Below are 14,916 nucleotides of genomic sequence, written 5' to 3' on the forward strand. Positions count from 1 at the left end.
AGATGGCTGCCTGTCCTGAGCCGGGTTCTGCCGGAGGTTTCCTTCCTGTTAAAAGGGAGTTTTTTCCTTCCCACTGTCGCCAGTGTGCTTGCTCAGGATGGGAGACTGAGTTGGACTCAACTCAATCTGTTGGTTTCCTTATATAGGCTGTTATGAATTGGCCTTCATTATGTTTTCCCCTCTGTCTGTAAAGCGTCTTGAGATGGCATTGCCGTGATTTGACGCTATATAAATAAAGTTGAATTGAATTGAAGATGAGTTTCTGACTGAAGTGATGAAGATGAGTTCCACCAGCAGAAAGGTTCTTCATGCGACTGGACTCCTCCCTGTTCAGCAGCCGGGTGTCATGTGGTCCTGAGCTGATCCTGGAGTTATTTTGGGGGTCAGCTGTCATGTGTCCTGTCAGGAGGACCCCCTCCCCCCCCTCTCCTCCTCTTCCTCTGCCTTTCCGTCTCTTCGTCACCTCCAGCGATCCTGGTAAGACTTTATTCTGCTTCGCTCTGCAGCGTCTTGTTCTGATCAGATTTATGGCTAAAATGCATCATTTGACTCATTTTCTCACCGTTTTAGTTTGTAAAGGATAAAAATGATTGACATCTGAAGCGTTTTCACATTGGAGGGTCTGAGCGGCTGGTTTTCATCATCCAGATGGTTAAACATACCCACTGGTTTGTTTGGTAAACAGATTACCATCATGGCGGCTGAATGTCCAGCTGCTTCTTCTTCGCTTGTTTCTGCAGCTCGTCTGTAGAAACTTGCTGCTTTATTTCTCTGTAAGTTCATGTCAGCTGGTTTTTTCAGGTTTTGTTTTGGCAGAATGTTTCATTGACCTTCTCATCTAAATTTTTCCATGAAGCTTCTCAGATTTCATCTTTCTCAAACTTGAGGATTTGTCCACCATTTTAATTTTTTTCAGAACTCTTCAAGCAAAAAAACATTTTCTGAAAGTTTTTTCTTTGTATTAATTTTTTAACAGTTTGGTTTGAATTGACAGTTTTTACATAATCAGGATGTTTTACTTCTAGTTTAAATCTAATGGAAGTTTCTGGATCAATCAGATTATTTTTATGCATCATTTGGTTTATTTTGTTTACTGATCTTTAACTTAATGGGCGGGGCTAAACAGCTGCATAATATAGAGGCGGGGCTTAGATATTGTACAGGTTGAGGTTACTGAGGTGAACAGAAATAAGTTAAATAAACTATGTTGATTTTTGGATGTAGACTTTGTTTCCTGACCATATTTGGAGGCGACAGCTGTGATCTACAGAGTGTGTGTCAGTGTGTGTGTGTGTGTGTTGCTCTGAAGGCTAAATTTAACCGTACAGATATAATGACAGCAGTTGTTTTGCAACAGAGCTTCTCAGCTGCTGGACACAGAACCAGCAGAACCAGTTCCATATTTATCAACATTCCCCTGAATCTCGACCATAGACTGCATATAATCTCGACTTAAAGTGTCTCCATGATGCACATTTCAGTCAAATTTATTTTAATCTACAAGTCCAGAAAGACAAGAAATAATTAATCATTTTTCATAAATGCCTTCCTTCATGTTGTATTGATCCTCTCAGATCAGCCGGAAACACGCCAACAGAGAAAGCTCCGCCCTATTTCCTGCAGGCTGCGTCTGATTGGTCAACTGCTGGGAGCAGTTATACTGAGCAGTGAAGGGGGCGTGGCTTTCTTCTTGTAAGCATTCACATCCTGGAGAAGATGACCAATCACTGAGTTCCTCCCCCAGGATGTCACAAAAATTTCAAAGCAGAAAAAAAACTCTCTAAAACCAATAGTTTCCGTCGCCATGGAAACTCAAACAAGCATTTTGGTAATAAAAAAGCATCGCAGCTCATATGTAATGAGTATTCATCACTGTCACGCTGTAGAAAGCTCAGAAACAATGAAATAGCATCATAGAGCCACTTTAACTTCAGCCTGCAGATAAAGCAGAAAAGAAATGTGTGCTGCAAGTTGATGAATCTCAGGTTTTCATTTACATCCAGAACCCGATCATGTTCCTCCCAGCGATTCAGTTAACATTTGATTCATCATGAGAGAGGGCCGGTTCAAGCCCCAATACATGTGCAGGTTGTGTCAGGAAGGGCAACTGGCGTGAAACGTGCCAGTTCCACAGTGCAAGGATTCGCTGTGGTGACCCCTTCAGAGGGACAAGCCGAAGGTCAAACAACAGCATTCATCCATCATCCTAACCGCTTAGTCCGATGAAGGGTCGCGGGGAAGCTGGAGCCTATCCCAGCAGTCTTTGGGTGAAAGGCAGGGAACACCCTGGACAGCTCGCCAGTCCATCGCAGGGCCACTCAGAGACAAACAACCACTCACTCCTAGGGGTGACTGAGACTAACCAGTTAACCTAACATCATGTCTTTGGATGGTGGGAGGAAGCTGGAGAACCCAGAGAGAACCCACGCATACACCGAAATTTCACACAGAAAGGCCACTGACCAAACCTCACCCCAGTCGAAGATCGAACCAGCGACCTTCTTGCTGTGGGGCTAAAGTGCTAACCACTATGCCACCATGCAGCCCTGGAACAACAACATATGGAATGTAAATAGAAAGAATTATGTTTAACTTAAACATAAGGAATGAGTAAATGAATCCTAGGAATGAGTAACGTATGTGATGAGGAACTGTTTCACATTAGAAGGTAAAAAGTCAAGCTGAGCAGTTTTCCAGGTGTTTAACAGATGTGTTACATGGTAAATATGTCAGAAGTCCATCTAATAATGATGATGATGATGATGGACACCTCTATCAATGATCAATCAGGAGAATCCAGGTTTAGACCCACATTCACCTTAGAAACACCAGGAGGGTCCAGAAAGTTGTGAAGCTCAATATAGGTTATGATAGGAAGAGAGAATACTTCAGTATATAAAACCCCTTCATCACCATGGAAACCAGCTGGACCTTCATCTCCATGGAAACGAGCAGGACCTTCATCTCCATGAAAATGAGCAGGACCTTCATCTCCATGGAAACGAGCAGGACCTTCATCTCCATGGAAACGAGCAGGTCCTTCTTCTCCATGGAAACAAGCAGGACCTTCATCTCCATGGAAACGAGCAGGACCTTCTTCTCCATGAAGGTCGCATGCAGCAGAGCAGGACTCGAACAGTCAGGTCACAAGCAGCTCTACCACCACTGCCAGCCCCTCCGTTACTTTCATTCTTTTTGTTGCCGACATCTTTTCACCCCCTGCGATGGACTGGCGAGCTGTCCACGGTGTAGCCGGCCTCTCACCCCGTGATTGCTTGGATAGGCTCCAGCTTCCCGCGACCCTGAATTTGGACTCAGCAGTTCAGAAAAGGACTGGTTGACATCCTTTGTCTAGTTCAGTTACTGAGCACCTCTCCTGTAGGAGAAAGTACTTTGTCTGGTTTGAAAGATCTGATGGATACAGGAGCAGCAGTTTGTATTCACAGACAGAATCTTGTGAGTTTCGTCCTTCCAGAATATCTTTGCATCTTATTCCCAAATATACCGTATTAATGTACCTTTTGCTTCCCTGCATCTGCAACGTGTCTCAGGCATGTCGTTGCTGTTGGAGCATGTACACCTGCAGTCTTAGGTTTTGAGACACTTTCCCATTAACTCCATTGGGAAAGGGATCCAAATGTTTGACCACCAATGCAGCTCTGCATTACCAGTTATATTAAAGTGGTTTTAAACTGGTTTTGTCTGGGACTGCGCCTCCTTCTGCTCTGAAACTTTTCTTTAAGGAAAAAATGTACATTTCTGTTAAATGACCTTGTTCTGCCTGTCAGGAACCTTCTGGATGGAGACGTCAGTGAAAGCATCTGAGGTCTTAGTGCCCCCCCAACCTGACAAGGTGTCCTCTCTGGAACCTGAGAGCTCCGAGGGCGAAGCAGCAGCTCGACCCTCCTCTTCCTCCTCAGACAGCTTCAACGCCATGGAGGAGTTCTGCCGGCGGCTGCAGGACATCATCAGCACCCACGGCTCTGCAGCCGGACTCCTGGACAAACAGGTGGCCGAATTCCACCGCCGACGTAGTTTCCAGCTGCTGACGATGCGTTTGGACGCTAACGTGACTAATGTTCTGTTTTGGATGCAACAGAGTGTTGTGGAGGTGGAGATGGAGAAGCTGAAGGAGGAGGTGAAAGGAGACCTGGTGGTTCCCACAGACACAGGTAAGACAGCGAGGTGAAGCCAGACCCAGTTAAACTCGTCTCTCTACAAACATCCTTTACTTGTTACTCGGTTTTATCCCCACGAGGCTCTGATGTCTCTGAATCCAGTCAGAAACCACGTCTTCAGCGAACCGTTTAGGTAAGCAGGGGCCCAGTTTTTCTGTCTGACCCCAAAGTCAAGCTGGTTAATTCCCATGAAACAAGGTAACGGCCGGCTACGTTGGCGCACATGTAGCTGGTGACGGCTCCAACAGCTTCTTCTGACTGTTCACACGCTGCCCTCAAAGTTCAAACTGAATCAGCAGGTTTTTCCAGAAAATTCAACAGATTGTCAGCAAACATGAAGCTTCTTCTGCAACAGGCTGAAAACACCAAGACTTCTAGTTAAAACCAGATGAACTCGGCTTGTCGGACCTTCGACAGGCGACTGACAAGCCGACGACATGACTGTTTCTCTGCAGACGTCTCCCTCATCCAGCAGAGTCTAAACAACCTGTGTTCTCCTGAGGAGAAGCTGGAGGAGCTGGTCAGGAAATATGCCGACCTGGTGAGAAAGCCTCTTACAGATCCACATTTAAACTGGGCTGCATGATGACCGTGTGTGTGTTTGCAGGCGGCGCTGCGGCGCAGCGACGAGCAGAAGATGAACATCTTGCAGCGGAAGCTGTCGGTGCTGCTGGAGGAGCGGAAGCAGCTGCAGGCGGAAAACCGCAGCAGCATCGCAGCTCGCAGCAAGCTGGAAGCTCTGTGCAGAGAGCTGCAGGCATATCACAACATCATGAGGGTACGAACTCTGTTACAACACTGAACTCTGAACTACCAGGCAGTCGAGCAAAGGTTCCCAACTGGGGGATGAAGCAGTTTCATGTCCTCACAAAGAAACTAAACAGGACCTTTAGGCTCACTTGATGCCGTTTCTTTAAAAACCAGTAAAGATCAGACAGATCAAGGCAGAAAATGGGTTTTTGCAGCAACAAGGCGACTCCCTGTTAGATGGAAACTTGGCTTATCTCTGCATAGTGACAGAAACTGGATCAGGAATCCAGCAAAGACCTGAACCAGGACCCGAGACTTGATTAATCCTTCTCAGACCTCAACATTAACGAAAGTTTTTGATTAGAAAGTTTATTAAAACATAAAATGCAAAGAGAGAACATTCCTGCAACCTCCATACAAACCACATTCATACATTATCAGCAGTAAACAAGGAAACACCGTGGTGAGATAATACGATGCATATTCAGGTATTTCCTAGTTTTTATTAATAATAGATGTGACTGTGGTTTGAACGGTGAGTAATTATGATGAAACTCTGCAGCAGTAGCGCGGTGTTAGCACTGCAGCCTCGCAGCTAGAAGGTCAAATTCAGCTCCGTCCAAAATGTATTCATATCGCACATTAAAAGCAACTTCAGCGCACCAAAGTGTTTCACGATCTGTAGTCAGCAGATGTGAATAAAAACACAGACAAGAGAGAAGCTCTGGGTTTTAGTCTGCTTTAGGGACATCTAACAGGAACAGCTGACCTCAGGTGGAGACCAGCCGCTCATCCAAGATGGGTGGATGCAAACTCTTAAAAATCATCAATAAAACTTTCAATTCATCACAAACAGGCAGGGAGCCGGTGCAAGGAGGCGCTCATTTCTGCTGGAAGAGGGAAGGAGAGTTTCTCCGTCGGTTACGGACAAAATTTCATCCATTTTTCTACGAGCTTAGCTAACTGCAGAAGAAGAAGAAGAAGAAGAAGAAGAAGAAGAAGAAGAAGAAGAAGAAGAAGAAGATGCAGCTACGAACCGTACGGAGCTACGACAGAGACATTAGTTAGAAGTTTTATTTCAATCGATGAAACTGTAACAAGCACAAGTTCGTACGTATCAATCCGCAGTAGAACAGAACAGTTTTACTACAAAACATCACCTACTCAGGAACCAATCGGGTTTCTCTGATTCCGAACCAATCACGGAGAAGGAGGGCTAAAACGCTGAGTCCACACTGACCAATGCCGTATGGATCCCTAAAGGTGGTTCGGCTCACCTGGAGATGGAAAAACGTCTACTGTGGATAAATTAGTCATCAATAAGCTAACGAACCGTTATGTTGCGTCCAGACCAGGAGAGTCTGAGTGACTCGCCTTGCTGTATGGAGATATTTGGACATTTGTGTTTGTTTCCCAGCTTGTTTCACAGTTTGACCTCCCACAGAAAAACCTTCTCTGGTGCTTCTCGTCTAACATTTCACACAGAAATCTTGTCTAAGTCGGCTCAGAGGGACGTTTCTGTGTCTCCTGCAGGAGGAAACTCTGCAGCGATGCAGGGAGGATGAGGAGAAAAGGAAGGAAATGAGCTCCCACTTCCAGGAAATGCTGACGGAGATCCAGGCTCAGATCGAGCAGCACAGTGCCCGGAACGACAAGCTCCGCCTGGAAAACTGCAACCTGACCGACAAACTGGAGAACCTCATGACCCAGTGTGAGCGCAGGGAGGAGGTATTTCAGCTTTCAGGTCGACACGAAGCTGATAAACCTGCAGCGCCTCCATGTTTAACGCTACAGAAACGTGTGTCTTCGTCTTCCTGCAGAGTTTAGAGAAGATCAACAAGCATCACGACCTGCAGCTCAAACTGACCGAAGCCAAACTGCAGCAGGCCAACGCTCTGCTGACCGAAGCCGAGGAGAAACACAGCCGGGAGAAGGAGTATGTGAGTACGCAGAGTCATCGCAAGCTCGCAGCCGAATTAAGAAAACATTTCAACACATAAAATGTTCGCCGGGTCAGTTCTGCGGGACCAGTTAGCTCCTTTCCAGAACCGGCGCTGGTTCGGTGCAGGTGCTTCCAAAGACCCGGTTCTGGATCTTCGTCAGTGCTGCGTCGGTACGTCATCTACCGTGGCGGAGTTCATGTGCAGGTTGTTCGGTTCGCCGGCAGGTCACCAGTAGTTCACAATCTGAGAGCTTCCTTTGGTTCGACGCCGCGTCCCAGATCCGTTTTCTGGTCCCTGAAATCTTTAGTTTTTAATTTGCTGACGAGCCGGTCGATGCTCCGTCCATAAGCAGCTGCAGCCATCTCCTGTTGTTGCAGTTCGAACGTAGACTTTGTCCGATTGGCTCCGCAGACGGCCATAAAGCCAGGAAACGCTAGCGTCATTTCTGTTTCAGTTTTTCGTCAAATAAAAGCAGTATTTGTACGTTTTTACAATTGCGATTTGGGGGTGTTTCCATTTAGCAAGGTTTAGTTCATGAGCCACAATTCCTGTAAAATCTTATCCGGCTGACGAGATTTTACAGGAACTGCGGTTTATGCAACCTAGCTACGTCACGTCACTTTCTACTTGCTGCAGTGAATTTGTCGCAGATTTTCTAAGCCTTTCAATCTCACTTTCTTTTGGAATTCAAAACTCTGAAACCTGCTGTCGTTTGTTCCACACCGCGCCATCTTTACCAGAAAAGAACCGGTCACATGACACCTGACGTAACGTCCGCGGACACGTAAATGTGAAAAAGTGCTACATTTTTGCGATATATTGCTACGTCTGAAAAACGTTTTTTGCGATATTTGAACTTTTCTATAAAACGTAGATGTTTTCCATTTGCGTTTTTTTTATTGCGATATCTGGGTTTTTCGGTATTCTAGGTGTAATGGAAACGTAGCTAACACGTCTCCTCCTCGGATCAGTTCAGCAACGCAAAGCGGTTCTGAACTCTGACCCAGCAGAGTCAGACAGATCCAGTTATGATCCAGGACCGGATCTTAGTCTGACTCGGAACCAGGTCGGTGGATAAGGGACTGCCGTGTTCATGTTCGTACATGTCCACGCTGGTTCAGCAGCTATAAGACCGAGCAGTAAAAGTAGAAAAGTGTTTTTCTGTGGACATCATCTTCAACTCGACTGTAACGGGACGGGATCGGAAACAAAGTGATGTCTCACATCGTCACGTGTTAAGTGTACAAACTTGTTACAATTCACATCTGATAAATGTTTTTTTTTCATCTCACTTGTATTTAAAACAATTTTCTTACATTTAACATGAAAATGTTTAAATGTGTCAATGCTAATTATTATGTTAATTTTTTTCTTATGTTGAACCCAAATATTTATATGTTTGATTAATATTTGGATTTAACATGTTAAGTTTTACACGTTACATTTAGACTTCATATTAAAATTAAGATTTATCTTTTACATTTAACATTTAAATTAAGATTAACATTTGATTTCCTTTTACATTTAGATTTAATATTTTAGTATTACATTGAGACTTAATTGTTACATTTATACTATAACATTTAGCAGAAAATTTAGATTTAATATTTAGTTTTATCATATTTAAATTTGATATTCGAATGAAACTTTTAGAGATGGTTTATATTAAGATATATTTGGATTTACCGCAGTATTTAATTTTAGATTTAAATTTAACAACAATCTGGTTTCTGTTCACAAATCTAATTTAATGTTCTGTTTGACCTGGATGTGATTGACGCATTTAGATGGATTTTAGTTCATTTCCATCTTAATACAAGTAGGATAAATAAATATTTCAGCTGCATCCCGTCGACACAAATCTCTGCAGCGCTTCTGAAAGTACACTTGGTGCCCTGTAACATGGCTGTAACATAGCTGTAACATAGCTGTAACATGGCTGTAACATGGCTGTAACATAGCTGTAACATGGCTGTAACATGGCTGTAACAGCTGTAACATGGCTGTAACAGCTGTAACATGGCTGTAACAGCTGTAACATGGCTGTAACAGCTGTAACATGGCTGTAACATGGCTGTAACATGGCTGTAACAGCTGTAACATGGCTGTAACAGCTGTAACATGGCTGTAACATGGCTGTAACATGGCTGTAACAGCTGTAACATGGCTGTAACAGCTGTAACATGGCTGTAACAGCTGTAACATGGCTGTAACATGGCTGTAACAGCTGTAACATGGCTGTAACAGCTGTAACAGCTGTAACATGGCTGTAACATGGCTGTAACAGCTGTAACATGGCTGTAACATGGCTGTAACAGCTGTAACATGGCTGTAACATGGCTGTAACATGGCTGTAACATGGCTGTGCTGCAGTCGTATTTATAAGTCTGTGTTTGAAGAGTCGAGCAACGTGCTCAAAGTTTCACGATGATCGATCTGTCAACGTGCACGTCTGCTGATTCTGCAGGAGTATCACTGCTCATGTTACAGATACAGGCTGATGTAATATGAAGCAGGGGTGTCCAAAGCCCGGCAGGTTTTCCATGTATCCCTGCTCCAACTCAACTGCCTCATTCTGAACGGATCCAGCAGCTTATTCTGGACGAGTCAGGTGTGTTGGAGCAGGTATGCATGGAAAACCTGTGGGAGGAGCTGGACACCCTGCTGTTCACTGCATGTCATGTTTTTCAGAGGAAATACTTGTGTCGGGAAACACTGACTGTGTTGTTTCTGTCGCCGTAGTTGCTTAGAGAAGCTATTGACAAAACAAAGAAATGCTTCGCTATGAAGGAGCAGGAGCTGGCCATGAAGAAGAAGGTAAAGTAATGCATCTGTCTGTTCTCTTCTAACCAGTTACTGGTTCAGGCTGCTGAGTGGAAACTGCAGGCTCAGACACTCAGAGAGCAGGGGACTGTCATGCAGGCACAGGTGAATATTCACAACAGAACCGGGTCAGAACTTTCACACTGCAACACCACTTCACTGCATCGCCTCAGATCACAGACATCGCCTCAGTTCAGAACCGGACAACGTGCGAGGACTGTTCCACCTTCAACATGGGCCAAAAGCTGCAGTTTGTAACCGACTGGTTTCCAGATGTTCCAGCCGCCGGCAAGAGGAGGATTCTGTTTCATCATATCATCATTTCCCTTCCGTTGATAAATTCTGCTCATTTAATTAATATTTGTAGGATTTTTCCCCTCAAATGAAGCTTTTCTTAAAGAAAATTGACTGTGAGGCAGTCGAAGCTTAACTTGGTGACGGTTTTACAGACGGAAATGTAGTCGAAGTGACTCAAAATTTACATTTAAAACGAAACTCAGTTCAGGGTCAGACAGCAGAAACTGGTCTCTGCAGGACCGCCACATCTAAGAGGTTCCAGTTTTAAGACCGGGAGTCTTTACAAAGAGGTTTCCTTGTCTTCGTATCTGTATGTCCATTAAAACTGTCAGGATAACAGCACAAAAAAGTAAGAAAATTCATGTTTAGCAAATTCTCCACTTTACTGATACCTAGTTGCTGTTTTGTCGGAAGGCGGATTAGTTGCCTTTCCAACAGGCTGAACATGGATGGAACTTCATCGCCCCAGAAAAACTGCAAAACTGCAGCACATTTAGCCGCTCATTCTGCAGATAAACAACACTTTTAGGTTCCACCTCCATGTAACGGGACCAGTCAGACCTCCTGCTGTGCATATAGCAGCACCCACCGGCGTGAGTGAAAGGTAGAAATAATCCAATATCAGTCCAACCCAACACAGAAACTAACTTCAGATTTCTCTTAAAATGTTTCAAAACATGATGCAAGTTTTTAAAAAGTTAAAAAATTCTGACTTTAATGTTTTTATTGGGAATGGATCCATGTGGTGCATCGTTCAGCCATCTGCAGCTGCTTGTTCCAGCATGTGGACACCTTTCTGGCATGTTGGTCCAACTTTGGGACAAGACGCACCAGTGTCTCTGCATCAGTCTGACTGTCACCGTCCCTCCACAGCTGACCCTCTACGCCCAGAAGTTTGACGACTTTCAGGAAACTTTGGCCAAAAGCAACGAAATCTACGTCCGCTTCAGAAAGGAGATGAACAACGTTTGTGCTTTTCCTCAGTAAAGTCGTGGTTATTTCCTGTTAAACGTCTTAAAGGCATCGCTGACGTTTTAATCTTTCCTTCAGATGTCTGATAAGATGAAGAAGGTGGAGAAAGAGTCCAGCCTGTGGAAAACAAGGTTTGAGAACTGCAACAAGGCTCTGACGGACATGATTGAGGAGGTTCGTCCAGGAATCTGAGATTTCTTGGCAAACGTGCTGAATGTGGTTGTTTGGCAGCTAAGTCACATTTATACACAGCTCACAAGTAAAAACCATAAAAAAACAACAAAAACAGCTCAGCTGGAAGTTGGAAATGAAGTTCTTATTGGATACATTTCAGCAAAAAACACACATTTTAGTGAGTTTTTCCAGGTATTTCACCCTGCATAAGAATAAAAAACAGATGGATATAATTTATGTGCAGTGAGGAGCCGTGCATCCATGCTTTTAATGCACAACTGGAACAGCACAACACGCAGCATTTTATAACAAATGTTTTCTTTTTATAGTACTCGCTAACAATGCTAAAGTACAGGAAGTATTTCATGTTGGCCTCCGTGTACTTTACATGCTAAACAACCTTTGTCAAGTTACAGCGTGTGGTCCCTGTAATGAGTGGTCCCTGCCACTGGGGGGCAACTAGACCAGTGGTCCCTGCACTCTCAAAAATAGAGGTACAAGATGAGGACATTTCTGTACCTATAGGTACATTTTAAAGAAATGTTCTCTCAAAAGTACAATACTGGTCTTTAAGAGACCAGAAGCACACCTTCAGAGTATGAAAAAAGGGTTCAAAGTGACATAAAGTACAAATTTGTACCATTTTGACCATAAGGGTACCTGCAGCATTGAAAAACTAGAGCAGAGTTGAGTGATGACAGTAGTACTACTTAACAGTCATTTACTACACCAGACAATGAAGGTCAGATGCTGCAAACTAAGTGTATGGCTGGATAGTATTTTGAGTTTTTGAAGATTATTTCTAGATTAAAGATAAGATAATATTGCTAAGTGGAATGGACCAGGCCTAATGCTGTGGAAAACATAAAAAAACCATGACTTGATAAGGTAAGGTTGAACTTGATAAGGTACAAAAATAGACCAGAACTGAAGGGTACAGAAATGTCTCTCAAAAGAGTACACCCCCAGCGACAAGCATTTGTACCTTTTTAGGTACAAGCTGGTACCTCTATTTTTGAGTGTGTGTAATGAGTGGTCCCTGCCACTGGGGGGCGACTAGACCAGTGGTCCCTGTAATGAGTGGTCTCTGCCACTGGGGGGCGACTAGACCAGTGGTCCCAGAGAACAGTACATTCATTCATTCATTCATTTTCTAAACCGCTTAATCCAATTCAGGGTCGCGGGGAAGCTGGAGCCTATCCCAGCTGGCTTTGGGCGACAGGCAGGGTACACCCAGGACAGCTCGCCAGTCCATCGCAGGGCCACACAACCACTCACGCTCACACTCATTCCCAGGGGCAATTTAGAGGAACCAATTAACCTAACATGCATGTCTTTCGATGGTGGGAGGAAGCCGGAGTACCCGGACAGAAAAATAGAGCCAGAATAAAGTCCAGACTGGCGTTTCACTGACTGGAACTCCATGACTGGAGAAACTTAAACCAGCAGTATGACTCGCTGTCTGATGGGAGGGAGGAAGATTGTCACCAAAACACAAGATAAAAGCATTAAAACATTCCAACCCAGACTTCCCAGACAATCCATGAAGACTTCTCTAAGTTTCATCCTCTGATTTTCTCGTCCTCTTTCAGAGATCGGAGAAAGGAAAAGAGTACGACCTCTTCGTCCTGAAGATCCAGAAGTTGGAGAAGCTTTGTCGTGCTCTTCAAGATGAGAGGAAAGTCCTCTATGAGAAGATTAAGGAAGTCCGAGAGTCCAACTCCAACCTCCCGTCAAAGTTTTCCAGCTGTGCTGAAACTCCTGAAGGTGCTGATGAAGTCCAGGATGACGACCCAGTTCTGACGGAGAACATGGCCCGTCTGAAGGAGGAGCAGGCCAAGCTGCAGGAGTTCGCCGCCTCCCTGTTGGCAACACCAGACTTTGATGATCCACATGAGGAGGAGGAGCTGGACCTTGAAGAAGATATCGTTGCTTCTGCATTTGTCCAGTTTAAAACCAAACCTCAAGACAAACAGCGCCCGGTTTCAGAACCCAAGCCATCAGAATATGGTCCTGGTGGTTTTACATCACCTCCTGAGAAGACGAGTTCTGAGACCATACGGACCGACCCTCATCCAGAAGAAGAGGCGAAACCAGTCAAAGAGATCAAGCATCCAGAACCACAGGCTGAGACCACCAAGACAGAACCACAGCCTGAGACCACCAAGGCAGATCCAGAACCACAGGCTGAGACCACCAAGGCAGATCCAGAACCACAGCCTGAGATCACCAAGGCAGAACCACAGGCTGAGACCACCAAGGCAGATCCAGAACCACAGCCTGAGACCACCAAGGCAGAACCACAGGCTGAGACCACCAAGGCAGATCCAGAACCACAGGGTGACACAACCAAGGCAGATCCAGAACCACAGCCTGAGACCACCAAGGCAGAACCACAGGCTGAGACCACCAAGGCAGATCCAGAACCACAGGGTGACACAACCAAGGCAGATCCAGAACCACAGCCTGAGACCACCAAGGCAGAACCACAGGCTGAGACCACCAAGGCAGAACCAGAACCACAGGGTGACACAACCAAGGCAGATCCAGAACCACAGCCTGAGACCACCAAGGCAGAACCACAGGCTGAGACCACCAAGGCAGAACCAGAACCACAGGGTGACACAACCAAGGCAGATCCAGAACCACAGGGTGACACAACCAAGGCAGATCCAGAACCACAGCCTGAGACCATGATGGTCCAGGAGAACAGCAAGCTGCCAGAAAAAGATGAGAAGATCCAACAGCAGGAGGAGACAGAACCAGTACCAAAGGCGTCTCATACACCACCTGAAGACACATCTGGAGATGCTGCTTCTTCAAAGAAACAGGTGCCGAAGAAAAAGAAGAAGAGGAGTGGCAAGAGCGCGAGCTAAACAGGAAGTTTTGACGGAGCATTACAGCGTTCACGTGTGATTCATTTTCTAAAAGGTCTGTCAGTCCGAGCTGCTGCAGCTGAGGCGTCGCCGACCCGGAGGCACCTGGTCGGGATGGACAAGATGGAGTTAACAGAACAACCTGTTTGACGTCCAGCAGCCAAACAGAACCACTGGCTGGTGTCCATCCTTGTCTAGTAATAACTGTAGAAATACATCATTAAAGTAGCGTTCCACTTAATGTTCGAGTAAGACTCCTCTTTCAGCTTTAAAATATTAGAACTGAAACAACATTTCCATCATTTCAACAGAATATTCTGACAGTTTTTTGCTAAATGTGACACTTGAGCTTGCAGACAGGTTCATGTTAAAACACATCTCTGCATCACATCATCAGGAATTCATTCATGTGAGCAGAAAAAGAAGTGGCCCGAGTCCAGACCCCTGTGGGACGCTTCTGAACTTCTTAAAAGTACATCAACTTAAACCTTGTTGGCTCTAAAACACAACAGGAACGGTTTCCATGTTTCCACACGTCTTCCTGCTACTATCTACCTGCTGTCCTCACTGCAGCACCTCCACCTCAGCTGCATCCCAAACGTCTTCTTGGCTTTATTCCAGCCATAGTGGATCATTATTTTCCTGCTTTTCTCATCACTTGTTGATCTTTGGCTGCTCCTGATTGGACGTTACCGTCAGTTTAAGCTCTCTGATTGGTGGAAAGTCTGACAGGAAGTGTCTTCATCATCATGTCCAGGTGGAAATAGAGGTCTCTTAGCAACATGGTAGTGATGGTGATGAAGATGTGATAAATAATGGTGGATTTACCATCTAGAGTCTCTGAATAAACACTACATGTTGTGTCTGGATTGTAAACCTCCTGGACGGATAGAAACACTGGAA

The 14,916-nt window shown here is 45.0% G+C and overlaps 1 protein-coding gene across 2 annotated transcripts; it reads left to right on the plus strand.

Annotated features, from left to right (window-relative positions):
• The first annotated feature begins 416 nt into the window (after positions 1-416).
• On the plus strand, positions 417-14,254 carry txlnba (taxilin beta a). 2 transcript variants are annotated; one of them, XM_079255326.1, is made up of 11 exons: positions 417-477; positions 3,789-4,009; positions 4,100-4,172; positions 4,634-4,719; positions 4,786-4,956; positions 6,462-6,656; positions 6,749-6,868; positions 9,614-9,688; positions 10,865-10,957; positions 11,042-11,137; positions 12,730-14,254. In XM_079255326.1, exons 2-11 carry the CDS (start codon positions 3,800-3,802, stop codon positions 14,011-14,013), a joined length of 2,403 nt encoding a protein of 800 aa, XP_079111452.1. In that variant the 5' UTR covers positions 417-477; positions 3,789-3,799; the 3' UTR covers positions 14,014-14,254. The 2 variants fall into 2 exon arrangements, with proteins under 2 accessions (XP_079111452.1, XP_079111453.1); XM_079255327.1 differs by lacking the exon at positions 9,614-9,688 and adding an exon at positions 9,725-9,799.
• Positions 14,255-14,916: the final 662 nt, after the last annotated feature.

This window comes from Telmatherina bonti (genome assembly GCF_933228915.1).
Source record: "Telmatherina bonti genome assembly, chromosome: 16".
Taxonomy (NCBI): Eukaryota; Metazoa; Chordata; class Actinopteri; order Atheriniformes; family Telmatherinidae; genus Telmatherina; species Telmatherina bonti.

Excerpts from the sequence above, each read along its gene's own strand:
- txlnba (XM_079255326.1), top strand. The coding sequence starts at position 3,800 with ATGGAGACGTCAGTGAAAGCATCTGAGGTCTTAGTGCCCCCCCAACCT. Across the intron at positions 4,173-4,633 it reads GGTGGTTCCCACAGACACAG|ACGTCTCCCTCATCCAGCAG; the intron begins GTAAGACAGCGA and ends GTTTCTCTGCAG. Across the intron at positions 10,958-11,041 it reads TCAGAAAGGAGATGAACAAC|ATGTCTGATAAGATGAAGAA; the intron begins GTTTGTGCTTTT and ends TCTTTCCTTCAG.